This window comes from Antedon mediterranea, chromosome 6, assembly GCF_964355755.1.
Source record: "Antedon mediterranea chromosome 6, ecAntMedi1.1, whole genome shotgun sequence".
In the NCBI taxonomy this organism is placed as follows: Eukaryota; Metazoa; Echinodermata; class Crinoidea; order Comatulida; family Antedonidae; genus Antedon; species Antedon mediterranea.
Genome location: NC_092675.1, coordinates 24,042,104 through 24,070,093, shown reverse-complemented (window position 1 = coordinate 24,070,093; position 27,990 = coordinate 24,042,104). Strand labels below are relative to the sequence as shown.

General features: G+C 33.2%; 3 protein-coding genes across 3 annotated transcripts; 2 read left to right on the top strand and 1 right to left on the bottom strand.

The window, feature by feature from the left end:
- Nucleotides 1–67: 67 nt before the first annotated feature.
- Nucleotides 68–8,528, bottom strand: LOC140052052 (eukaryotic translation initiation factor 3 subunit E-B-like). Its single transcript, XM_072097432.1, has 13 exons — nt 8,430–8,528; nt 7,819–7,878; nt 7,387–7,444; nt 6,942–7,102; nt 6,011–6,115; nt 5,526–5,651; nt 5,241–5,368; nt 4,536–4,653; nt 4,083–4,184; nt 3,832–3,941; nt 2,755–2,860; nt 1,961–2,101; nt 68–1,382 (listed from the first exon to the last, which is right to left on the bottom strand). Exons 1-13 carry the CDS (start codon nt 8,517–8,519, stop codon nt 1,350–1,352), a joined length of 1,338 nt encoding a protein of 445 aa, XP_071953533.1. The 5' UTR covers nt 8,520–8,528; the 3' UTR covers nt 68–1,349.
- Nucleotides 8,529–8,642: 114 nt separating this feature from the next.
- Nucleotides 8,643–15,244, top strand: LOC140052049 (uncharacterized). Its single transcript, XM_072097428.1, has 2 exons — nt 8,643–8,694; nt 11,966–15,244. Exon 2 carries the CDS (start codon nt 11,983–11,985, stop codon nt 13,375–13,377), a length of 1,395 nt encoding a protein of 464 aa, XP_071953529.1. The 5' UTR covers nt 8,643–8,694; nt 11,966–11,982; the 3' UTR covers nt 13,378–15,244.
- A 502-nt stretch (nt 15,245–15,746) lies between these two features.
- LOC140052002 (stathmin-like) lies at nt 15,747–22,062 on the top strand. Its single transcript, XM_072097374.1, has 5 exons — nt 15,747–15,863; nt 18,507–18,576; nt 18,809–18,972; nt 19,268–19,459; nt 20,459–22,062. Exons 2-5 carry the CDS (start codon nt 18,567–18,569, stop codon nt 20,534–20,536), a joined length of 444 nt encoding a protein of 147 aa, XP_071953475.1. The 5' UTR covers nt 15,747–15,863; nt 18,507–18,566; the 3' UTR covers nt 20,537–22,062.
- The last annotated feature ends 5,928 nt before the right edge of the window (nt 22,063–27,990 follow it).

Genomic DNA, 27,990 nt, shown 5'->3' with positions numbered 1-27,990 from the left:
TCATTGTAACTTTCAAAATCGTTAACAATAGTTATGTTAACCTGTGCATGGGTTTAACCCAAAATTTGTTACAGTTAGCATACTATAACATGGTCAAAATATTTAACGTGGATTAGTGTGCCTCGCAAGGCTCTCCATTTGCTCAAACTGTTATCTATTTCTGCAATGGCACATGCCTCAAGGACACTTGAAATAAAAGGATGTTTGTATTTAACATATTTCCTTTTAGGTCTTCAAATTTCTTGGTGGAATTGTATGACTGTTTTATATTTTAATGAACAGGAAACAAATGAACTTAAGCCGATTTTCCACTCCTCGCGTGGTTGCTGAGCATTTCGATTCGCATGAGTGCTCATGAAAGTGTCATAGCTCATTTCCTGAGTTCTGATTGGTTGCACAATAATACGCTTCGCAAAAAGTAGAAACAATTCGAACTAGTAAATTTCGCTGAAGCGAAAAATCAAAGGTACTAGAATTCGTTGAAGGGAGTATGAAAAACAGAAACTTGAATACGCATACACATAGTGACGCTTTCGATTCGCGCGAACAAATTTCGCCTAGTGGAAAGAATCGGCTTATAGGTCTGTCTGCACGGTCGCTCTATGCGACAAAATGTGATGTGCCATATATGGACATGACATATCACTACCACCTTTTTGATAGTGTAGACAGAGCTTAAAGCACATGGAGAACTTGTGTTTGATGTAGTATGGAGCTGCTGGACTATTTCCATTATATAAAGTCAGTACTCTACTGTATATATAAAGCAAACCTGTATTGGTTACAAATCACAATAGTTTATTTAAATACAAATCAGATTAACATAATTTCAGCACTACTATGGAATTGGCACAATATTATGTGCAAGTAATTTACTGCCTGATCTATTTAATTTGGGCCTTGTTTTAAACCTGACTTAAGCTCTGTCTAAACTATCAAATTTTATGTGACAAAGAAATGTGATGTGCCCATATATAGACATGATGATGTCATATCACTACTATATTTGGGCATATCACCACCATATTTAGGCACATCAAATTAGTTTGTCATAGTAGTTTGATAGTGTAGACAAAACTTTACACTGAAAGTGAAATCTACCACTGTAGATGCATCATAAATACACAAAACTAAATAGCTAAATATGCTTGCACTGAACATTCAGTTTTAAATGATTATAAACTAAACTATTTGGAAACTATTTTTATAGTTACTAAAATTGTAGAGATTCTATATGATGTTTATATTATATTTGTAAAGAAACAAAAAGTAGAGAGATAATACAATAACTATCTGCTTGTTGTACTGCATATGAAACATGTAGTTGTATTTCTAGTTTGACATCATCTTCAATACACATCTTGTGCTCCCCATTGTGGTGCCTGTGGATTAAACAATTATTATATTTTACTTTCAAATTCACACATCAAAATCGGGTTGACAAACCAAATTTAAATCACTAGGCTTAAGTAGTGCTACGGTGGTTTTTCAGCCAGAATGCAATTGTTTATAACAAATACATATTACAGTATAACAAAATCAAATGTTTATTTAATGAATTTACTATGTAAAGTATTTATATTTGTGCACTTTAAAGAACCTAGTACATCTTTTGAGATGAGTATGGGGTTACCCCGGTGTACTAGTTCACACACATTTGTCGTGGACAGACGTAATGGCGCCGTATTTGGCTGCCGATGACACGATGTGACCCTTAGGGGAGACAAATATTGTTGAATCTAAGTCCACAGTGCTCTGATCTTCATGAAATAGTCCTATATAAATGTCGCATTATATATGCATATATATATTTTAATATTTTTTTGGTTCAATAGGCTATATTTAATGTCACATATACAGTAATTCAAATATTTTAAAGGGAGAGGCTTCAAATTCTTTCTTTGTTTAAGCTTTTGAGGAACCAAACAAAGGAGATAATATCAGAAATAAGTCTTTTTACCCCAGACAGTTTTGCTCTTATAGCTTGTTCTTTCTTTTCTATATTCATGACCAACATCTGGCTCTTGAAGGCTAAATTTTTGGTCTTTTCACGAACTTGCTCATAGGGTGACACAGACTTTACACCCATAACAACATGTCCCTATAGAAAAAAAAAATTTAAATAGAGATATTCTAAATATGATTATTGTATAAATATAGTTAAACCTATTAGCAGACATAAGGCCCATTTACACTAGGATGATAACAATCGATGACAAATAGACAAAAAAATATATAAAATAGAACTATAGAATAACCATCTATGCTTCCTTTGATGAAAATGATATTTTCACACATCCAATCAAATGACGTCATGATTAGTAAGAGCAAAAATATTGTGACGATACAATGATTTTATTGTTTTTATACTTATCATGACATCATTTGATGGGAATTTAAAAAATATTATTTTTATCAAAGACAGCATAAATGATTATCCTATAGTTCTGAATGAATACCTTTCTAATTTCTTTTGTTTTATGTAAAAAAATGCATGTTGATATATTTATCCTTAATCGTTATCGTCCTAGTGTAAATGGGCCTTTATTGTAGTCTTTGGATTATTGATTTTAACCCCTTTTGTTATCAGCCATTAACATTTCAGTGATCCAAAATATTTTGACGTAAATCCTGAATGTCCTTTTTCCTGTGAAATCGTTGAATGAGGCCGCCTCAACGCAAATTACTTCAACAGACTTAAAGGAGGTTCGAAGGTATTTAAAGTTGTAATATCATCATATATTAATCACTCACTAATTTAGAATCAATCTTGGCATCCAATCTGACATCATTTCTAATCAGTTCTACAATCCATCTCTCAGCTTCATCCGGATTCATGTTTAATTTCTCTGCCAGCATACTGAAAACAAAGTTCAAAGTAACATTTATTTACCTTTTGTTGTAATGGAACAAGATAACAATTAATAAATATCTCTTTTAACTTAGTACACTACTTACATACTTACAGTATAGTACATACAGGACTTTATGTTATGTTATTTATTTATTATTCAACATTTTTTGTTTTGTTTTTGACGTTATCAAATTTTTATTTTCTTTTAAGTTCTGTTATTTATTTGTTAATTTCGTAGCTTAAGTTAGTTAAGATAAAAGGTACCAAGCTTGATTAGCTTCGGCTATACCTTGGCTACCTTTTGTATTGGAAATTGTTTTTGTTTGATACAATAAAGAAGAAGAAGAAAAATATTCTTCTTCCGTACAACTTTTGTTCTATTTATTTATACTTGACGTATGTATAATTTGTTGTTTGTAAATAAATTAATTAATACATTAATATGAGCCAATTAAAATGGATAAATATCAACAAAATTAATAACTTTTCTATATTGGGGTTTTAAGCTGTGCACAACAGTACAATTAATAGTGTCAGATGTGAGGTATACTATCTTGTGCTGAAAATCCCAAAATCAAAAATCATTGAAAAAAAATACCAATAATTATTCAACATTGGTTGTGTGTAGAAACGGTGCCTTTAAGCTTGGTTCCCACTAGAATGTAACGAAAGGACTTAAGCGCAAGTAAGTTGACCAATGACAACCAACAGTTGGAATAAATAAATTACTTGCATTACACTTACATCCCCATGGGAACCAAGCTTTAATGTATAATAATAGATTCATATTAATAGTGGGATTTATGATAACGGTCCCAAAGTGTAGTGGACAATGTTACAAATAAAAACAACTGTTTAAACAGAGTGCAAGATTATCAATCCACAATAACTATGATTAACTACTAAAATTAACAAAGAATAAACATATATTTTGTATACACTGATCCACTTTGGAAATCAATGTATAAAGACTTTACCTTATGCTGATGCAGTTGTGAATGCGACAGAATGTTTCGAAAATAAAGTATCTGGCGTTTTCAATGAAATCTTCCAGACAAGCAACTAAGAAAAAGTCATTTGCAAGCACCTAATAAAACAAAAAACATTATAATGGTGAGCGCATCAAATTTGAAAGCCATAATATTTAGGCTAGGCTGACATAAGACACATACCGACTGCGGAAACAGGGTACACGATTCACATTAAACCAGCCTGCATTTATACTTACAATTTCGCAGTCCCGTAACTTCTGTTGAGCACCATCAAAGTCAAAATTAACATAAAGACACTCAACAAACTCTGTTATTGGATCTTTGTAAGTGTACGACTCCTACAAAAGTAAATATTATTATTGTATAATAATAAATTGGTATAGTGTAAAAAAACAAAGTCTTGAAGGGCTGTGAAAAGGGAAAGAGAAAGAGGAATCTCTTTACAGCACCCAAACCAAAGTATATGGGGATACCAGCCGAGTCTAGGCCTTGTCAGAACTAGGGTACTTATCCTAGTAAAGTTATAGAACTAACTAAATAAAAAATACACACAGGTGAAAAATTGGTCAAAAAAGAAAGTTCAGCAACTATACAATTAATACTATTGAAGACGTTTACAATTCTGCGTTATCCTAGTAACTATCTAAATCAGCCATACTTTTTCCGTTTTAAATAATTGACAACCTTACCTGTTGTATAACCTTTATGAGATCTTTTAAGTATTGTCGTCGTTTCTTGTTTGTAATTACAGCTGTAGTAAGGTATCGTAGAATGTGCGGACACATGGTCTGTATAGCATTTAAGTAACTAAGAAAAAAACAAGCAGAAGTAGTAAAGAAACTTTATCAGCAAACATTTTTGTTTTTGATAATAAGGCTAAAACATACTAAAATACTATCTATTATTATAAATACCATTTAGGCATTTACAATTTGCAGCATTTTTTTTGTTTTAAATGCTGGAAACAATGGTGTTTGTTTATTAGCCCTATGATCGAACTTGTAGAGACATGTAGATATTACAATAAAATACTAAAATCTACACAGGCGTAGACTACAAAATATAGTGTAAAATATATCCAACTTGTAGAGAAATGAAGGTAATAATAATACCTTGTAGGACTGCAATCTACATGGGCATAGACTACAAAGTATAGTGTTAAATATATCCAACTTGTAGAGAAATGAAGGTAAAAATAATACCTTGTAGGACTGCAATCTACATGGGCATAGACTACAAAGTATAGTGTTAAATATATCCAACTTGTAGAGAAATGAAGGTAATAATAATACCTTGTAGGACTGCAATCTACATGGGCATAGACTACAAAGGGTTATGCGTAGCTGTAATGTACAGTACAATTAAACGTTTATACAAATTATAGGTGTTCTTACTGAGGTTGATATAGGAATAGATCAATGATGTCATCTCTGCCTTCAGGATGGTTGAAGAATACAAACAAACTCCAATGTATTAACCATGTTCTTTGCTGAAGCAGTTGGAGAGGTGACACAAATGCTTGCTACAAAACAAAATATTAAACATAGCAAATTTAATCACTGTAACAATGTGACACTTCCCTTTTACAGAACACACAGTCAATAAATGCTGTATCAATTTCAACCACCAGCTTACATTTCCACTCACTCACAAACAGGTAATTTTATTTGAAGCCTTACATTTGAATCAATAGTATTTCGCAATCTCTTTAGATCTTCAAGAGCAGCTTCCCAATTCTGCATTAAAATCTCAGATGCTAATTTTCCCCATAATGAGCTCATGAAGCAAGGGTCGCTAGGTGACACCTAATGAAGAAAGAAAACAAAATTTATTTCATTATACCTTAATGTAATTCTATTAAAATAACAACGATATTGACTGTTGTGCATTGTAGTGTGTAACACAGTCACATATACATAGCTTAATTATTTAAATTTTGCTGTGTAATGCTTTTTTAAACAATGGTTTATTTTATTTATGGAATGGATATAGTATTTTAATTCGTTGAAAGATGTACTGGTCTATATATGGACATGCTATCTTTCAACTGATAAAAATATGCTATAAACATTCATTATTTGCATCGACTTGCACATTCACATTTTCAGTTTTCATAACAAAAAACATGGATACAGATTTAGTTTTAAAATCACACAATACTTACCAGTACTCTATGGAAATACAAATATTCAGCAGCTGCAGAATAGTTGCCACATTCATACTGAAACTTGGCATACTGGAAAAGTAACTCAACCATCTCAGCAGTAAACTAAAAACAAACAAAATATAATATAATTATGGAGGTCAAATATTCAAGTACAGAATCAGTCAATTCTCCCAAAACCAAGCAAGTTGTTGCTTGGTTGGTTAGTATTGTCAGTATATTTAACAACATTTTGAAATGAGAGGGAATATCTGGTACAGAGAAGAACAAGCACGAAGGTGCGATACTCAGGGTACAACAAAAGAAGCTGTAATGACGTCATAAGACGGGATGTGACGTCACATACACATCAATAACCTCGCTACCAAATACGGCTATACGGTACCATCTTCGAGACGTCATATGGCTGCATCCGGTTTGAAATATAATCCAGCTCTATAGCTTTGAGAACATGTCCCTGTAGTATATTCAAGCCAAATCCCAGCTCAATATTACAATGAATAAGGGAGGAGTAGTACTTTATAAATCGCACTTTTTACTCAATAGTGTCGGATGGAGGAGAAGATGAGAGAGTCCTAGACTCGGGTACCCCGAGTAAAAATAGATGCATTTAGTTAGGAGACCTAGCCTACATAATGAGCCTATTAAAAAGATGTTTCCAGATCTCCCTTAGCTCAGCATGTCACTGTTGGTTGTGTACCACCCAGAAATATTCAAAACATTTATAAAAAATTCCCCATGGTTCTCACCTTGAAACAATACAATTTAAAGAAGCCATTTGTTTCTTCTCTAACATGAGTAAGCTGGTACTATTTTAGTAATATTTTAAAGTATTTAGTGCAACAATCTACCATTTTTTACATTAATTAATTGAGTTTTACAAATGAAATGGACACTTTTTATAGAAATAAGCAAAAAAAAAAGATCTTACACTGTGTTCATTTTTCAGGTATTCAAATAGCTGTTGTCCATCCCTTGTAGACTGGACTTGCTTGCTGACCTCAGGGTCAAGGAAAATTTTAACAATTGGGTCAATTTGGGATTGAAGCCTCTTCAGTTGAGAAACAACTTCTGTCCTTTTTTCACGCAGCTCTAAAGAAAAAGAGAAATATGTTATAGAAGGCTATCTTTTCAAGGTTGTGTAAGAGAGGTGTTTTCAGTAGATAAAAGCAATTTTATCAAAACATTTAAAGATACAGCAAAAATATACCAGACTTTTTAAATATCATCAATTTTAATATGTTGATGATGGGTGAAAATGGTTTGTACTATTGTAGATATCTTAATGCTGGATTTATAAAAAAAACTAATTAAATGTACTGACAACATATTAGCAATATTCTGGGTTTCTGGTTTTAGAAAGCGTTACTACTCACTAGGTGGTACCTCTACCTCTGTATTCAATTGCTTGAACACATCCATTGCAAAATCCACCTACAAAAAAAAAGTGTGATCATTCCGAATGATATTCATTTCACTCAAATAACACAAAATTAATATTAAACTATCAAATTGCATCAAACTGCTTTGTAAATTGCAGATCAAATTATGCAAAGAGTGTTTATCCAGCACTCCATTTATTGTTTATTGTTATAATTTAGAATTTAATAAAAGACAAAATAATGTAAAGCCGATTTTCCACTAGGCGAATTTGTTCGCGCGAATCGAAGGCGTCAGCTAATACGCATGCGTAGAGAAGGATTTGGAAGACGTAAACATGAATACACATGCGTACAAACTGGCGCGTTCGATTCGCGCGAACAAATTCGCCTAGTGGAAAATCGGCTTAATGTAAAGCGAAGTTTTACCATGTTAGTGTTGCTTAGCAAATCAATTTTTCCTTGAAGCATTTCCTTTTCATCGTAAATCTATAAAGATTAATTATTTGATAATTAATGAAAGATAAAACTAAAAATGTCCTGTTTATCCTGCGAAAAAAATAAACAATTATTAACTGTGCGAACAAATTAGGAGTCCAATTTCTTGGCAGTTTTTATTAACTGATAATAAAAATTGCTGGTTAAAATAATGGTTAAAAAACCCATTAAAAAACAGTAGGCCCTAATACAATAGATAGGCAGAAAAGTCTAGTAGGGTAGGTACATATAATAGGTCTATTTCCATCATGAAGGAGGTTTATATATTATTAAGGTTTTTATATGGCGCCGTCCTACCAAGAACAGCTAACTTCCTAAATGGGCCGAAACATCCCTGGCTGGGCCGAATCGTCTCCACACAAAAAAAAAACACATGTCATCCCAGGCCTATAGGCTAGCCTACATGCTTTCTAATCAATCATGCATTTCCATGCATGATGTGTACAACTCATCCAGATGATTGCTTGTTTTCATTGTATTAATCACCTAAAATACATACAATTAAGACCATTGTTTAATCAAGTATAGTTATAGCAGTTTACCTCCTTTACTGACAAAAATTCCAAAAGGGGAAACACCAAATGTCGATCTAAATATTGACCAATTTTTGAAGTCAGGTCGTATTCCGCCATGATGCCGGTAGAAAGAAAAAAAAAAGAGCGACGAAAAAAATAATTATAGAGGGCGGTTGTGAAATAAATTTTGTACGGTTTTCAATACACCGTAGAGGGGGTACAAAAGAAATTGTTGTTTCCTGTGATTGTTTTGACATGAAAAAAAGACTGGAAACCTGGTAAAGTTTTTACGGTAAATATTGTACATTTTATAAACGACATACCGTTTTAAAGTGTTTGCATATTAATTTGTCCTAATCAGATGTTCTCTAGTTTTGCATACAGTTTGGGTATCGCCACATACTCATCAGATTGATCAAAACAGGTCACTGCTGTCTGCTCTCTAATCTAGGCCTCTCTAGCCTAGCTAGCCAGGGTGATTCCTAGCCAGTAGTAGTAGGCTAGCTAGACAATATAGCTGCCTAGGCCTATAGTGTAGCTTTCAGTCAGTCACTGTTGCTGCACCCTGCTGTCACACAGGAATCAGCTCTTTCCTTTCAAAGACAGAAACTATGCCTAGGTATACGTATACAGGGATGTCACCACGCTGGTCGGCGCTGGTCGGCCCCGACCAGCACTCAACATTTCCGACCAGGATTTACAGGCTGCCGACCACCACTATTATTTATTAATCATTACGATATTTATATTAGGCCTAGGCCTTACTAAAATTCGTACTGAAACATTTTACCTAGCACATCGTTAATTACAGACAAGCTAGCCTCATTCATATAGATAAGACAAAAGACTACAGCAAATGTTTCCGTGGTTACGTACGTTACTTTATTTGTAACACAATACCAGGCCTACCCTGCCCTGGTATTCATTGTTACAGCTTGTGAGTCATGGCGAACAACGTGCTACACAGCACAGTGTACAAGTTTAAAGTTCACAAAGCGACCATTCAAGCGTTTTATTTTGCACAGATTAAAAATACAAACAAGTACGCAGTAATTAAAAATGTACAACTACATAGACCCAAACAAAATAATTTGTAATTGCTGAATGTTTTGTCACCCTGCTTTAATTATATTATGTTACTAGTTTTACATTTTTGTACTCTACGAACTATTAAAAAAAATAAAAAAACATGCGCATGGTTCAGTGAGACCCGGCAATTTCGTTCGTTAATGATCGTCGAGCATGGTACAATAATTACACGTCCCTGGATAAACACGTGTCTGTTCTTGCCGGCCATGCACTACATGCTTGCCGCACAGTTGTGAAACAAAAAATCCGGAATTCGCGAATACGCTAAAAAACTCTCGCGCAAAAGAACACGAACATTATATCGAGCAACAAGTAGTATTAAGGTCTAGGCTAATAATTTATCTACAGTATTTGATTAGGGATTAGGCCTAAATAAGGAAGCGCCTGTTTTTGTGGAATTCAGATTTTGGGGCATCTATCTAAGCCTTGGCTAGGCCTAGTAGTGGTCGTAGTGTCTACCAAGGCTAGGCCTAAGCCTGACGCGATCTATTGCTATTCATTTCGTATGCGTTTTTTTGTTTTCGCGAATATTAACGGCGACTCCCCGGTGGTACAAGGTTAGGTCTAGACCTGACGCAATTTGTTGTTATTTATTTTCATAATTCTTTATGTTTCGCTAAAATAACGACAACCCCCGGGGGTATACCCCCCGGGGGTGTACCCCCCCCCCCCCCCCGGGCGGAATTTGCCGACCTGCACTCCAAAAAGCTGGTGACATCCCTGCGTATATGTTATGCGCGATTTGAACGATTTGCGCAATTTGAAATTGCGCAAAAAAAATCCTTGCGCAATTTGAATTGAAACATGTGTTTCAAATTGCGCAAGCAACGTATTAAATTGTGCAAGTAATCTGCAAATTGCGCAAGGTTTTTCGACAGATTGTGAAATCATGCACACCCATATTTTTATCGCCGTGGCTAAAGATACGGTACCGTATTCTAACTTCTGTTTACTAAAGGTACGGTAAAATTGCATTACGTCATAACCAGCCAATGGGGTGCTGGGACATGTGTGACGTCATCGTATAAGGACTTTGTGGATTTTTTTCATATCGCGAAAACAGTGATCAACCGCATTTTCTTTATGCTTTATTTATCGCTATTATCGCCATCGTGTGTGACAAAAACTAAATGTAGCCTACGTCTGTTATTATTATTGAAAAGCCAAAACATGTTGATTTTAATTCTAGAATACAGAAAACCGTTTCAAAAGAGGCCTAGGCTAGGCCTACTACGCCTACTATAACCTCATTATATGAGTTTGTTTGTGTAGGGAAAGCGATGCCAGGCTGGGGCCAGCTGCATGTGTGCGCTGATTTCTGTGACTCGTTAGCCTGGGGCTACTGTCAAAATCATAGTATTTGAGGGCCCCTTTATTGTCTGCATTTGCTTGTTGTTTATGGTCACCATTGTAAACAAAGTTTAATAAAAAATATAGGCATAAATAGGCCATTTGGAATAAAAATAAAACCCTCATCTGCAGCGCACACACACCCACGCAGCCTGGCGCCGCCGATAGGAATTCTCTACACAAAACAACAGAGACGCGATATGAAAAAAAATCCAAAGTCCTTATACGATGACGTCATACATGTACCAGCACCCCATTGGTTGGCTATGACGTAATGCAATTTTACCGTACCTTTAGTAAACAGAAGTTAGAATACGGTACCGTATCTTTAGCCACGGCGTATTTTTATAGTAATTTCTAAGAATGATTCAAAATTAAAGATAAATATCGCATTTCCTTATTTTAGTAGTGCAAATATTGTTATAAGTTAGCATACCGTCGAAGAACCGACGAAGGAAAACGAAGCGGTGGTGTTCCACCAGGCGGGCGCGGCGCGGGCGGCCGGCTATACTACTCTAGCCTAGCTAGGGTCTGGACTACTGATACTGACTAGGTTACATGGCCTAGCTTAAACTAATATTAAAAACTTAATTTTTACATTTATTTTGATTTATTTCAAGTTACAGTGATAATATTATTTAATTGTAATAATAAATGTTATGTATTTATTATACACATGTTATCTTCGCATTTATTATGTTTTATTTTGAGTTATTTAGTTTCCAATAAATTATTATAATACCGATTGTCTGGTAGAATTTTGTTGCGCAATTTGAAAATTTACAGTTCGTTTTCAAATTGCGCAAAGGTGTCATTTTGCGCAAGAACTATCTTGCGCAATTTACAAATTGTGCAGCGCAATTTAAAATTGCGCAAAGATTTTCTTGCGCAATTTCAAATTGCGCAAGTTGAGTGCGCAATTTGAAATTGCGCAAAAAAATCCTTGCGCAATTTTAAATTGCGCAAGAATTCTTTGCGCAATTTCAAATTGCGCAAGGATTTTTTTGCGCAATTTCAAATTGCGCAAATCGTTCAAATCGCGCATAACATATATACACACTATAAAAGTTATTTGAAACTTTAGGGCTGTAGAATTAATTTAATTATTATTTTATTTTTAATAGAATTACACAAGTCCAAGATGACTACCAAAAGTGATGCAAATTCTGCTGATAATCCTTTGGAATGCTCTGTGTGTCTCCAAACATGTATCTATCCAGTGCAATTGCCTTGTCGTCATATCTTCTGTTTTCTATGTGTGAAAGGAGCAGCCAACAGAAGTAAACGCTGTGCTTTGTGTCGCAAGGAGATACCTATGGACTACTTCAATCACCCACGGCTAGTGAAAATTAGTAAGGAACTACAACAAAGTAATGAGAACGAGTCATCTGAACGTGAAGAAAAATATTCATGGTATTACGAGGGTAGAAATGGTTGGTGGCAGTACGATGAACGCACAAATGAAGAACTGGAAACGGCGTACTCTAAAGAACAAGAATCTGTAGAGATTCTCATTGCTGGATTCCTTTATGTTATTGACTTTGAGAATATGGTACAGATGAGACGCAATGATCCCACAAGGCAGAGAATTATTAAACGCGACTTAATATGTGCTCCGAAAAAGGGTGTAGCTGGGTTAAAGATGCAGAAAACAGCTAAACCAGACCAAAAACGTAGTTCGTGTGATGGAGAGGATAAGAAATCAAATACAGCACCTCAAGTAAGGAAGACACAAGCTGTCGACATAAAAGAGGATAGTGCATCTGAAGATCCTGTGTATGCCAGCTCACTACAGTTTACTAACACAAATGAAAATGAACAACCAGAATACTTAACAATCAGTAACCCAGCAAATGAACTTAGCTCGCATACCTTTCACCCTGTAAGCAATGATTCACCCCCTCGAAGTTACATTAACTCCACTCCAGAGTGGGATCGTGCTTCTAGTGGCTATGCAAGCATGACATCAACTCGCAGTAGTAGAACAGACTCATTATCAAGTGAAAATGTTGGTGCATTACAGTATGAAAACCATAGAGCAGAAAACTATGGGTCTAGTGTACAAGGCAATATTGTCTCAGTCGATACTGAGACAACAAATACTAATCTACCACCAACTAGAAAGATTTCAAGAAATGCTAAAAAAAGATCTGGACGTACGTTTACAAAAGAGGAGGTAGAACTGCCAACGCCATCCTTGTATGACACTGTCGGCAATGTGGCTCATCATACATATTTAAATGACAGACGAACTGAACCACTACCAACACCAATGGTTCCACCCTTGAATCTAGATGGGAAAATGAGTGATTTGAGTATTAGTGAAAACCCACGAAGACTGTCTGCAAGGCAGTTGGCACGGAATTGCCCACCTTTGCCAGAGTTAATCCCTCCACCATTGCCAAGGAGAACAAATTCTCTTACATCATCAAGCTCTCAGAAGAATCAGCAAGACGATGAGTCGCATGGACTACCTGGTAGAGCTGTAAGACAAAATCAAAGGAAAGACTCCAAACCAAATATAACACATTTGTAAAACATAGAATCATACTAGATAATAGTTTTCGGCAGAACATGGAAACCTTAACATATCCCAACATACAATGTGCAAGAACGACCACCCACTTTTTAAACAAATTGATCTGCACATGCGTCAAGAACCTTACTTCTTCATATTAGCTTCAAACAAAACATTAAGAAAAGTGTATTGAGAAACGTAAGCAATTTAATTACTAACAATAATTAATATTATTATTATTATTAGACAAAAATTGTAAATTTAATCAGGGAAGAGTGATTTTTTATTAAATTTTTTTTGTAATCAAACACTAAAAATGCTATTTTCAAGACTAGGCCTTCCATCGTAATTCTTTTAAAATATGAGTGTTGTGTGTTGCTTGCACAATGGATATGTTCTATTATTTAGTAGAAATCATCAAAGTATGTTAACATAACTGTACTAGAAATGAATAAAATGATGAGATAATCCGTTAATGTTTACATATTTTGCCGAAATCTATCCAGTTGTATTTTAATTTGGACCTCATTTTCACAGAGCACAATTCGTTTAATATGCAATATATACTGTACTTCGAAATGGTACATTTTTGTAAACCTTTCTCTGATAGTGTGTTACTACCTAACATAGTATTTATTACAGTTTGTGCATGGAGATTTTGTTATAATACTGTTTTCAAATTGATTAGCCTAAAAAATGTGTACTGTTTCTATAAACAAATGTATAAAAGCATTTTAGAAGAGAGAAGAAAATTAATAGGTCATGAAAATGACTGCTGTTGGCATCCTGCTCATAAAGCCCGGCGCACACTAGAGCTTTCGGCTGAGCCAACTGCCACGAGTAACACTTGCCTCACAGTGTGCGCCGGGGATTTCGTGAGGAATTGGCCACGCGTGCCGCTGAGGAAAATATCTATCGTGTTAAATATTTTTTGGCATGCGTGCCATTTTCCTCAAGTGTGCGCCGAACGTGAGCTTCCTGCTCACTAGAAAAATCCTCTGCGCATGACATTTTCTGATTTATTATGATATTTCAGCGCGTGCCGTATAGCGTAGTAAGTAATTATCCAATCAGAAAATCGCGTACTGGAGGCGTGTAGTGTGCGTCCAATAGAACGCGATCACAGTTTGCGGCAAATTTTTTAGTGAGCCAAGTGTTACTCGTGCCAGTTGGCTCAGCCGAAAGCTCTATTGTGCGCCGGGCTTAAGTAAATTTCCCATGTTTTCAGTATGGAATTTGTATCAGCAATGCTACTGTACATTTGGTTGGGTGGGCTTGGATGTAAATGTTGTATTATAATAAATCAAGATATTCGGATTACATTAAAGATGTATTGTCCCCAAGAAAAAATAATTATTAAAAATGTTTCTGTTGAATATGCCATTTTAATGTAACATAATAGTATAGTGTAAAACTGTAATTTAAAGCAAACAAATAGTCAAATTGGCTGCCAGCCAATGAATTTTTATTTGAATTTAACCATTTATTTTGTCATTTTCTAAGTGAAAACATTATTTTTTAGGGGTTTTTTTTCTATGGAAGTGATTACCTTGATTAAAACTACAAAATACCCTACTCAAAGTCTAATTTAATTAATCTTCATTTTTCATGTTTTTGGGGGCAATACATCTTTAAAGATACATTGTTCCCCTGAACATTTTTTTAAACATTAATTTTAATAGGCCACTTTAATGTCACATAATAGTTATTCACTTTGACCGTGGGTCGAGAAAAAAAATACTAAAAAAGCATTTGCCTTCATCTTTACACGTTTTGGGGGACAATACATCTTTAAATGTTTGTGTAATGAGAAAAGTGTGTTAATGTATGAAATGTATTTATATATGGTCTGCATGTGAGTTGTGATGTTGCAAATAAATATAAACAGTGAAATATGATGTTAAGTTTTTTTTTATTTCTCTAATTTATCCTGTGACATTGTATTAATTGACTCAATAACATCATAAATATTGATCATAAAAATGGTAATTATTAATAATGGAATTTAAGAATTTTGGCAAATGGCAAAAAAATCAATCAAGCAAATATTTTTTGTTACTGTACTAGCAAGTGTGTAGTAGTATAGTGTAGTGTGTAACTTTTACTGTAGTAAATAAGTTAAATGATTTATATTCTTGTATTCACAACAAAATTTAGAAAAGTTTTTCTCATATTTATACTGAATGAAAATAATGCAGATTATAAAAAAAAAAATTAGAATAAAAGTCATCAATTCGTGCAGTGCGCCGGTATTTGGACAACAGTTTATCGAAAAGAACTTTAGAATTCTAAACTATTGATTGCGCCCTCATAAATAATTCTGATGCACACCTTTTAGCCAATCAAAAGCCTTGCATTTTTCACATAATTTGAATAATTTATATTTCAATAAGCATGGCATGCGCACAAACATTCAGGGTTCCACCCAGTTCGTCTCGTCACGTTCTTTTTCATTCTCGCTTAGGAAGAGTCTCAAAGACGGTCAAGTAAAGGAAGGCAATAAGGTTTGAATTTCATTTATAATTATTTTATAATAGAGTTTATGCTATCTAGTAACAATAATTAAAAGACGCTAGGCCATGTGCTTTGGAGTAACATAAAATTACACGCAGTCTGTGTTGGTATTTTGAGACTGAAAAAAAAACGTTTGATATGATGAAGATTTGTTGGGCGTGTTGACAGGAAGTGGTGTGAGCCTGACACTGTGCCACTTGCATTTTAGCCTGGGTGCAGTACAAATTTTGCGGGAAAAAAGTATAGGAAAATTGTTTTCTTTTTTTTCTGATGGAGTATACCATATAGAATGTCAGAAAAAAAATCCCCATCCCAGGGTCTTGGGGAAAATTTTTTACGGCACTTTCAAATTTTGGCCTATATAACACACACAAATGCCTATTACACACACAAATACCTATATATAGGGGATAGGGAAAACAAATTCACGTTTTTTTTACTTGGAGTTGTGTTATGATGATTAAAATTTGCTTAGGCTTACTTTAATAACTACTTCTCATAGTAGTTGATAAATCGAGTCGATAACAATGACATCATCATGCCAGAATCCAATATGGCGTTCAATTTGGAGGAAAAAACAGGGTAATGCTAAACCCCCGCAAACCCTTGCAAACCTAAAAAAAAACATAGCAAACCCCACCGAACCAACATAAAAGTGATTGAATCATGTAGTGTACGATCCACTGGGTATATCCATGTAAAAAAAAAAAATTAAATTTCTACTGTTAACTACTTATTTTTGGGGTAAAACATCATTTTTTGGTCAAAAATGATTGCTAAACCCTGCAAACCTCCAAAAAAACATAGCAAACCCCACCGAACCAAAAAAATAAAAGTGATTGAATTATGTAGTGTACGACCCACTGGGTATATCCATGTAAAAAAATATTGAATTTCTACTGTTAACTACTTATTTTTGGGGTAAACATCATTTTTTGGTAAAAAATGATTGTTAATTTTTAGCCTGGGTGCAGTACAAATTTTGCGGGAAAAAAGTATAGGAAAATTGTTTTCTTTTTTTTCTGATGGAGTATACCATATAGAATGTCAGAAAAAAAAATCCCCATCCTAGGGTCTTGGGGAAAATTTTTTACGGCACTTTCAAATTTTGGCCTATATAACACACACAAATGCCTATTACACACACAAATACCTATATATAGGGGATAGGGAAAACAAATTCACATTTTTTTTACTTGGAGTTGTGTTATGATGATTAAAATTTGCTGAGGCTTACTTTAATAACTACTTCTCATAGTAGTTGATAAATCGAGTCGATAACAATGACATCATCATGCCAGAATCCAATATGGCGTCCAATTTGGAGGAAAAAACAGGGTAATGCTAAACCCCCGCAAACCCTTGCAAACCTAAAAAAAAACATAGCAAACCCCACCGAACCAACATAAAAGTGATTGAATCATGTAGTGTACGATCCACTGGGTATATCCATGTAAAAAAAAAAAAAAAAAATTTCTACTGTTAACTACTTATTTTTGGGGTAAAACATCATTTTTTGGTCAAAAATGATTGCTAAACCCTGCAAACCTCAAAAAAAAACATAGCAAACCCCACCGAACCAAAATAATAAAAGTGATTGAATTATGTAGTGTACGACCCACTGGGTATATCCATGTAAAAAAATATTGAATTTCTACTGTTAACTACTTATTTTTGGGGTAAACATCATTTTTTGGTAAAAAATGATTGCTAATTTTTAACCAAAAAATGATGTTTTACCCCAAAAATAAGTAGTTAACAGTATAAATTTTTAATTTTTTTTACATGGACATACCTAGTGGGTCGTACACTCCATGATTCAATCACTTTTATGTTGGTTCGGTGGGGTTTTCTATGTTTTTTTTCCAGGTTTCCAGGGGTTTGAGGGGGTTTAGCAATACCCTGTTTTTCCCGCCATATTGGATTCTGGCATGATGATGTCATCGTATCGACTTGATTCATCAACTACTATGAGAAGCAGTTATTAAAGTAAGCCTCTACTAATTTTAATCATTAAAACACAACTGCAAGTAACAAAAACTGTTAATTGATTTTCCCTATCCCCTATATTATATATATAGGTATTTGTGTGTGTTAATAGAAATTTGTGTGTGTTATATAGGCCAAAATTTAAAAATGTCATAAAAAATTTTCCTCAAGACCCTGGGATGGGGATTTTTTTTCTGACATTCTATATGGTATACTCTATTATTAGAAAAACCAAACAAAAATTTTCCTATACTTTTTTCCCGCAAATGTGTATAATAATTGTTCTGCACCCAGGCTATTTATATTGTAGGCTTTCCCCACATACCCTAGCCTAAACCTAGCTCCTGCTTCAGTGCTACAGTTTCTTCTTCCCATTATAAAAAGGCACATTCCTTCAACTGATTAAACAATTAGGCCTACGTCTACACTCTTCTTTGATTCAATACATTCATATTAAATCAGATGATATGATGTTCATCACACTTTCACTTCAGCCCAGATGTTTTTTTAAGAATTAGGCCTAGATCTTTCAAGATTAACATAAACTGTAACACCACACGCCAGATGTTTTGTATTAATTAGGCCTAGGCCCTAGGCCTATATGGTATTGATTGTTGACAAACATAGTTTGTTTTATTTCACAGATTAATCCGTTTTAGTGCCTTAAGAATTGCTTGTCTAACGCGAAAATCCTGATTAAAAACATGCCTTCAGGTAAGCCCTTTCTGCCCCTTTTAAAAAGTGTCCAAATTTTGGGATCTATGCAGTTTAAAGATGCTAGTCCTATCTATCTCTGCGATTTTTGATGTTTTTTAAAATTAATGGATATTTATTAAAATTACTTTAAAAACATTAAACCAGGTTTGTTTTCTGCTGGTTTTAAATGTGTTTTATTGTTGATTTTGAACATTATTAAAGTAGCTTGTTTATTTTGTATTAATTATAGAATCTGAAAAAAAGACATCTAATGGCGGCGTTGCTTTTGTTTTGGAGTTGGAGCCTGGTAAAGGAGATGCCCCAAACCGGCTACCTTCACCCCCAAAAAGTAAAAGTGTTCAATCTTTGGATGAAATCAACAGCAAGCTAGCTGCAGCAGAAGAACGAAGGAAGGTGAGTTTTGTCATACTGTATGTAAATTCAAGCTAATTGGCTATTTTATAATTACTAATGAATCAAAAGTTGAAACTACAGTACACACTTTGGTCCCCAGAAATTCTTTCATAAGTCTACTAATACTATAATTAAATTTAAAAAAAAAAAGCATTTTTAGCTACCACAAAGGAGTATGGTATTGGGGAATGTAATTTTTTACCATACAGGCTGCTCAACTGGTCTTGTGTTACATCCTACATGCAGTACATTACTTGCTTCTTTTTTCATGAGACTCTTTGTGTATATTTTGTAGTCAATGGAAAGCAGTTTGTTAGAAAAACTGGCAAAAGAAAATGAACAGATTCTGCAAGCTCAGTCTAAAGCACGGGAACAGAATAACAACTTCATTAAATCTGCCAAAGAAAAGCTAGAAGCTGACATGGGAAAGTTTGAGAATAATTACAAACAGCTTGATGAAGAACGCAAACAAAAGCTAAAGGAAAAGGTACGTAAAATTCTTGTTTTTTTTTTCAAAGCAGTTTGTAAAATTATACTGTTGGGATGGCAATACAGAGCCAAATCAGCTGAACAAGATTTTTCAAAACAAATGAATACTGTAAATCGTATCTGATGGAAAAATGTAAATGCATGTGACATGTCTGGTGTTGGTTGGTTAATTAATTAATACTCTACTAATTAGTAGTTCACCTAATAGTTGAGATGTTCAATATACTAAGATTTTTGCCATAGTGAAGAATACTGTATGTTTTAGATTTTAATTAGTTTTGTATTAAAGTATATGGACTCAGTCACCGGACTATCATTAATAACAAATTTGGCATACTTGGGTATGCATACTGTAAAATTGGTCATTATGTTTCATGTGTTGTACTTGTAGTATTGATTTTGTGGTTTGTAATTATGAGATGCGAATAGAGAAATTCTCTCTAATAATTGATGATTAGGCATGACTCATCCTGAAATTATCGATGAGTTAACTGTGGATAATTTTGTCAATGGTCATATAATACCCTTTTACATGAGCACTTATGAATAGTAATCATGAGTTATAATGGAGGCAATGATGTAGATTATCTCTCAAGAAAAACATAACTGGCTGTTTTGGGGGTATGTTTCCATGAGCGTTTGATTCCCAAAAAAAAAAAGTGGGGTAATAATGTTAAGCGCTTATAGGTTTAACAACATTAGACGCTATATAAATACAGGATATTCTTATTATTATTTCCCAGTTGGTATTTGACCACTACTACTCATTCCGATATTGCCATGCGTTAAAACAATAGATATTTCTAATGATATTCAAATTATTATTAACACTTTGACTTTCAAACACTTTGAAAACGTTAGTTGTCGTATGAACTAGAATCAATTACAATCTAATCCTAGTCATTATGGTAACGGGTACAATTTCCAACTAGAATCTAGATTCTTGACCTTTTTAATTTATTATTCTGGTTTTTGGTTTTTTTTTTTGGCACTGCAGAAAGAGCGTTTTGAGAAAGTAAGAGAACGCAAGAAAGAGATTGGAAGTTCTGGAGATGCATGTGACGAAACCTTGTAATATGCAGAAGGACCAATCCAAAGGCAACATGTTGAAATAAACAGCTGTATTTATTAAGTGTTATTTATATTTGTGTTTAAATTTTTACAAAATGTTTACTTTAAAATGATAGATAGATAATCATAATTTCAAAACTTGATAATCACAAGAACTCTTGATCACAATTACACCACTTGATCACAATATTGAAATGCTTGATCACTCTTGATTGAAATTAGATGCTTGATCACAATATCAGAACTTGTGATCTCGCACTCTTGATCACAATATCAGAACTTGTGATCGCAAATGCTTCATCACACTATCTGAACTCTTGATCACACTATCTGAACTCTTGATCACAATATCAGAAATCTTGATCACAATCGCTTGATCACAATCTTATAACTCTTGATCACAATTAAAATGGATATAAAGAGTATTAGATGCATATCTTTCTAGTGTTCCACCTTGCATTTTATCAAAATAGAATATAAACTGCTAATTGGCTTTTTGCAAACAGTTTGTCTAATACTAAGTAGAAGAAATTCAGCAGTAGATTTGTAGTCATTTTTATTTCAAACTAGAATATTTCACATAAAATGTCCATGTACATGTACTGTAATTTGTGGACATTACTGTATTTTCTGTTATTCATATAGATAGATGTAACATAATGCAGCAAACTAAATAGTACAATATATATTGGTTTTTTTTTGTTAAATATATTATGATAGCTAATGTTGGCGATCCAGAGTGATCGTCAATTTTTATAGCATGCAAACTACTGTATATAATTTCAGAAAACCGAGCCAGTGTGCTAAGGCTGTAAGTAAGTATTCAATCTGTGTTTAGTGCAACTACGTATTGGCTAATTAAATACTCATTTTCCAATATCCATACATATCTAAATAAAACACTTATGTGCAATACACTGCTTCCTTCTAAAATGCAAATCTTGAACTGATGGAATATTTATTGACCACTTTTTTGCCATTATAAAATCATTATTAATCGTCAACCAACCTATATATATTGCAAAGGTGATAAAAATGCACACCCAATGTGCCAATGTAAAAGTACTGTATTAATGTATATTAATATTAACATAATTATTAATGAATGTTACCATAGACAAATAACTGATTGGTATTAGGTTTAGCTTAATGAATAGTTTATTGTAGAGTTAATAGAGGAATTATAGTAGAAATGATATTTTTTAAGATAGATTTATATGATTGAATTTTGTAAAGCGTTATATTTAAGATAAGTTTATATGATTGTAAAGTGTTGAGTTCTTCTATATGATATATCCATTACTTGCCAAAAATTATAGTTATGTAAAGTATATTGTTTCTTTTTTATATTCTCTTACAAAATATTCCATAATCAGCTGAAGATTTTTATGTTCATTTTGTACAAATTTTCAATTTATATTTACTTTATTACAATAAAGTTGCATGTTGTTATCAAGTTTATTTTGTTGTTCATTTTGTTTACTTTTATGTTTTTGTTTGTAAATTTGTGGATTGAATGTTGTAAATGCTACAGTGTGTACGAAATAAAGACAAGCTTGCATTCAACGTCTTGTGAATTTCAATGTTTTACAAAACAAAATATTTGTATAGAGCATCACTTTATTGGTCCAAATCTCTGTCAACACTATCAAACTAGTTTGACAAAAAAAATGTGATGTGCCCAAATACGGTAGCGGTATGACGTCATCATGTTGTTAGCTTCTATTAAACTGATGGTGTGAAAGATCTGCAACTCTTCAATTGGTGGAATCGATTTTAGGACTTGATCTCGAACAAAAAAAGAGAAATTACTGCCGATCCAGGGGTGTGGTCTGAGACTCTTGTATGAATGTCAATAGTTTTTTGGGAGATGCGAATGATAAATTTGAGGGCGACTGGCTGTCAAAGAAGCAGTTGGCCACAGCATTTCGGGAAATAACAGGTGCATCTCAAAATTTACGTCATGAGTTGTCTGGCAAATCGCAAACATTTCTAGTAAACACACTTTGTAAATAAATTGTAAAAAATTTAAATGTTGATTTTTTTATTGTTTCTTTTGCTTATCTGGACCCATTAAGTATTTTTTGCGATGCACCTGTGACGTCACAGAAATTTACGGCGACGGCTGTACGGCAAGCGTGTGCAGCGATATCCTTAATCTCACAATAGTTCTGAAATCATATGTGCATCCCTAATACGTTGTAAAAATATGGTCTCGGTCAAGTTGTCCTTTAAAATGATCATTTATAGATTTATTAGAACGGCTAAGCAGTCTGAAAAAATCTGGAAACAAATCTGTATTATTAGATTAGAAGTGACCAAAAACCAAAGCTTTCACTGTCACTTTTTGAGTTATTTAATCATTTATATCATTGCTCTAAATTATGTCAGCGTTAAACGAGTATCACTACTCTCTGACTAATCATGCATGAATGCCAGATAATTAACTGAAATCCATGCACAGATAAATGGACGAGAGCTTTGAGAAATCTGAGTTGTGTGAAAATAATATTGGGAAAGGCATAAATCAATTTTTTTTTTAATGTGAACTCTCAAAAACAAATAAATGTTTTATTTTATCATAACCTTCATCCCCTTTTTTTGGATACACTTCACATGAAGGAAAGAGAGATTAAAACTATGGAGACGTTTTTATTGCTCCATGCTATAACCAATTCTTATTTTCAGGGAAGTTGTCTCCTTATCAGGTGTTGCAAATTCGAATTAATATTCACATTGCAAATTGTTTTGGTTTGAAATAAAATCAAGAATAACCAGATTTAATTCGTCACTATGATCCATATGCGTATAATGTCATAAACCACATTTGTTGTTACATAATAATAAAGACATAAGTTAATTTTTATCTAGATTTCATTATAAATCATGTGTATAATCTATACACTAACGCCCGTTACGCTAGTTTGTTCCTTCTGATAATAGTAGCCTAAGCTATCTCGGGATCTGGGGGAAACTAAAGTTCAGTAGTCCCAAAATGTTTGACCTCAGATCTAATGCCGTGTCGGGATGGAAACTCGTATGTACCAAAACGTGAATCATCAGCATCAAAATCTGCATCTAGAAATATATTCAATTAAAACGGGTAAGGGAAGAGTCTGATGATACATAGTGTTTCCACGTCTCGCTTGACAGCCAACGCTGCCTCACTTCCACAGTAATAATGTAAAACAAAAAATAAATAAAACTAGATTTAATTCGTCACTATGACGAATTATAGGTTATATGCATTGATTTAAATAAAGATAATTGATTTTTAAAAGATATTTTGATTGATTGATTTTCTCAGATTCTTTAATTTTTATAATATATGATAGGACCTTGCTAACTCGAATACAATAGCCGGTATCACAATCCGATCCAAGATCCCTCTGCGTATAATGTCATAAACCACATTTGTTATAATATATTATATTACATAATAATAATAAAGACATAAGTTACTTTTTATCTAGATTTCATTATAAATTATATGTAAAATCTATACACTAAGAAATAAATTTGAACAAACAATACGGATAATAAAAAAAAATCTTATTTCGTTTCCCAAGGTGAGACTCGATCTCGGAACCTTGAATGCCATAGACACGAGCTCAGACCATCGAGCCATACACAACTGACTAAAAGTTATGGAAAGATTCCTCCGTGTATTTACTATGCAGTAACCACTTTGGTGCAGATAGATTATTACATACCGCAATGAATTATAATGTTTTACTATGATGACATCTTTAAAAATTTTTAAAAATGATGCACTGTCAAACTATATACTTTTAACTTTAATATATGAACTTCTTAAGGAAGAAAGTTAATGTTAAGTTTGTTATTTCGGCCTAAGAAAATGTTATAATTTGTTTGATTGTCAAAATTAATTTTTTTAAATTTAATATGCCATTAATGATGACTTAATCAACTTTTTTTTCTCTTAATTTCATAATAAGTCATACATATGATACATACACTTCAAGAAAATGAAATAAAAAATTGGTGTTCCCGAGCATTCTAACGATATATATTAATTTCAAAATTTAGCATATTTTTACCATTTTGTTAACTTACACGTGCGTAGCCTGTCACTTTTGACGTGCTCGTATAACGCTGTTTCGCGTTGAAAAGTGAATAAAATATGATATTATTAAAGAAAGGTTATACAACAGTAATCGGATAAAAAATTGCGCGTGCAAAAATCTGCGCACTCATGGTAATTTTTTAAACGCTTAAAATTGCCTGAAACGTACTCTAATTTCATCGAAAATAAATTTTGACAATTTTGAACATTTTAAGCGCGCGTACGCATGCGTTATATGCGCTACACACGTAATTGTATTGCCATATGATGAAATATGACCTGAAATTTATGAGTACCAAATTTTGTTTAAAAATGATTTATGCTTGTGAAGATATGATTACAAACGTGATTTCATTAAATCGCGCGTAGACCGCGTAATGTTTGATTGCGCACCGTGAAAACATAACCACATCGATTCCTGGCCATAAGGAATATACTCTGAAAAATTGACTTAGCTAGATGAAACTGATATCAAGATAATTCATGGACAAAATAGTGCTAAGGAAAGAATAAATAAACAAAGATTTTGACAGAATCAAGAGGTTATATGCATGATAATGCATATAACCTAATAATATAATGGTGTAGAGGGATGCCAGTACTGTAAATAATGAATCATTACTTAAATTGGAGAGCATACAGTATAATACAGTATATCTTTCCACAAAAACAGAAACTAGACAAGAAAAAAAAAGAAATTAATAAGATGTTGAACAGCTGCCAAAAGTCGCAAATTCCATCAGAGCTTCATCAAATTCTATGCTGTGAAAATACCAGACACAGTACAATTTTCTGTATGACTCATACGCACTTAAATAATGCAGAATAATGAAACAAGTTTAAAGCGGCAATCTCAATATAGAGGATATATTAGACCTTAAATATGACTACAGCATCCAGTGGCCCTATTACCAATCAAACTGATCGGCTAAAGCATTTACAAATTCTCTCTCATATGGCTCTTTCGAATTCTTACATATTTGTTGACTTTAAGTGAAAACAAATTAATTTTAAATATCTCCCTTTTCAATTTTGGTGATTGGTGAATATGCCCACAATATCTTCAATAAATGAAAGGTTAGGTTAGATTAGATTTTACTACTAACATTTAAAAATATATTTTCATATATTTCATTCATTTTCACTGTTTCAATATGTGCCTTCTTGCACTACATTACATGAAAACATCTAGATCCATAGCCTACTGCAAGTGTTAAAGCTGAATATTATGCTAAAGAAATTCATTAAGATCTGGAGAAATATTGAACTTTTAACCTTTTGCTTTAAGTCCTGTACCTACTGTAGCAAGGTTTTAACTTTAGATTATATATCCTCATGATTATTATTCAGCTGCTGATTCTTTATGTAACTTATATAATACCTCATCTTAACTGATGAATATTGATGACGCAACAGGATGCTGTATAATTCTTTTTTCTGTCGTTCTGCTGAATATGATTATTGATGATTGCTATTTGTAGATGTCCTTTAAATATAACCCAAAAAATAGTCACCATCTGGCTTGCAACTATACTGGAGGTTTCCTTGCATCTTTTCTAAAGCTTTTGGTTTGACTCTTCTATGTTTGTTTTTTTTTTTCCTGTAAAAGGTTTCCTATTTATTTGTCTTTTATTGTCTCCATATCATGTCTGCTATCTGTTTGTAGGCATAGGTCTAATTGATGTCATTTATTAGCACTTTTGAGACACGTTCTTATTTCTTATCCTTGTCTCAGTAGTGGATCCAGGATCAAGTGGCTAAAATTGGTAAAATGAAACTGAACCTAATGACCTACAGTAGTTCTGTTGCATTGTAAATTTTGAAATTTTAGGGTGGCCGATAAGCCTCCGCCTAAAGTTTACTTCTCACTTGGACGCAAAGGGACACAACATCATAGACACAACCACATGTGATAGCTGGAATAACATCACATTGTGATTGGTCAAATTACTTTACATTTAGGTTGCGTTAAGTACAGTACACTTCAACACCAAACAAATACAAGTTCTGTGTTCTGTTTAAATTTTTTCTAAATTTTCTAAATTCTCTTAGTGGCATAGTATTTCTTATAAGATGATATATCAAAGAAAAAAAACACCCAAAAAACATTGTGTAGCGTTAAATTATTATATTACAAACTCAAACAATAGTTTTCTATTAAAAAAACTAAATTTAAGTATCACAAAATTGCTCAATAACATTTTGATAAGAAATAAAATATAAAAACAGTAGAAATAGATGCATGCATTTTCAGATTGTATCATGGAACTATTACAAATGGCACTGAAATTATGAAAATTAAATTTAAATTACCTACATTTTTCAAAATAAAGCATACTAATAACATATACTTATACATTTAATATTCATATTTAAATCTAAACAGTTTCCCACAGGGAATACATACTTCAGAAATAAAAACATTATTTCATTTTTTGTATCTAAAATACAGGAACAGGATTACTTTACAATATTATAGTATTATTATCATATCATAAATCTTTGAAAAGAAAGCTTGGTGGGATAAATATATATGTATATATGCCTGGGATCATATTTTTTAATAAAGGATTGGATGGCAAACAGGGCCATATCATTATTCGTTTAAACTTAACCAAACATCTAAGTATTCTTGCTTGTAAAGATATAAATTCAAGGACTAGGCCTCTGGTTTAAGGTTTTATAACATCTTTTACAAAAACCAACATCAGCCTATTTGACATGTAGTTTTACAACGCCTTTTTTATTTATTTATTTATTTATGTATTTATGTTTTTAAAAATACATAAATTTAAATCATATCATTTTCCAAACATGGTTAGAAGGCAACCTTTTACGATTTATAGCAAACATGTTGGTATAAGAGCTGATTTTCTAGCTTTGCATTGACACATAATTTGCATGCATAGCAGACATACAGTAGACTTGAACGTGTCGGCCACTCACAAATATCAAACTTAATTCTAGACATGCTAATGATGAACATTTTTTTCCTATAGCCTCAGAAACAAAATAATTTAATTTTATAATTAGTCTGCAAACTACTCAGAATTAAAGTTGGACAAACATTGAATGCTATTCTACTAAAAGCATTTAAAACATTTGAAAGCGGGAGAGAAATTATAATCTTCCAACTTTAATGCTTAAAAAGAAGGTATGCATTTTATTCATTATTGCTTTGTACCAAATGATATACAGAAGAACTCTTCATTTGGGACACCCTTTAATGGGGTACATCTATTCAAGGGACACCTCTATTCAGGGCACACTCCCTATCAATGTGGTACCCCAATTCAGGGAATATCTCCTCTATTCAGGGGAAACCCCTATTCAGTGAGCATCCCTTTATAATGTGTTACCCCTATTCAGGA

Coding starts and splice junctions, on each gene's coding strand:
- LOC140052052 (XM_072097432.1), bottom strand. CDS start 8,519: ATGGCGGAATACGACCTGACTTCAAAAATTGGTCAATATTTAGATCGA. Junction 7,103..7,386: donor AGAGGTAGAGGTACCACCTA/GTGAGTAGTAAC, acceptor CTTTTTCTTTAG/AGCTGCGTGAAAAAAGGACA. Junction 5,652..6,010: donor TGTATTTCCATAGAGTACTG/GTAAGTATTGTG, acceptor TTTCTTCATTAG/GTGTCACCTAGCGACCCTTG.
- LOC140052049 (XM_072097428.1), top strand. CDS start 11,983: ATGACTACCAAAAGTGATGCAAATTCTGCTGATAATCCTTTGGAATGC.
- LOC140052002 (XM_072097374.1), top strand. Junction 18,973..19,267: donor CAGCAGAAGAACGAAGGAAG/GTGAGTTTTGTC, acceptor TATATTTTGTAG/TCAATGGAAAGCAGTTTGTT. Junction 19,460..20,458: donor AACAAAAGCTAAAGGAAAAG/GTACGTAAAATT, acceptor TTGGCACTGCAG/AAAGAGCGTTTTGAGAAAGT.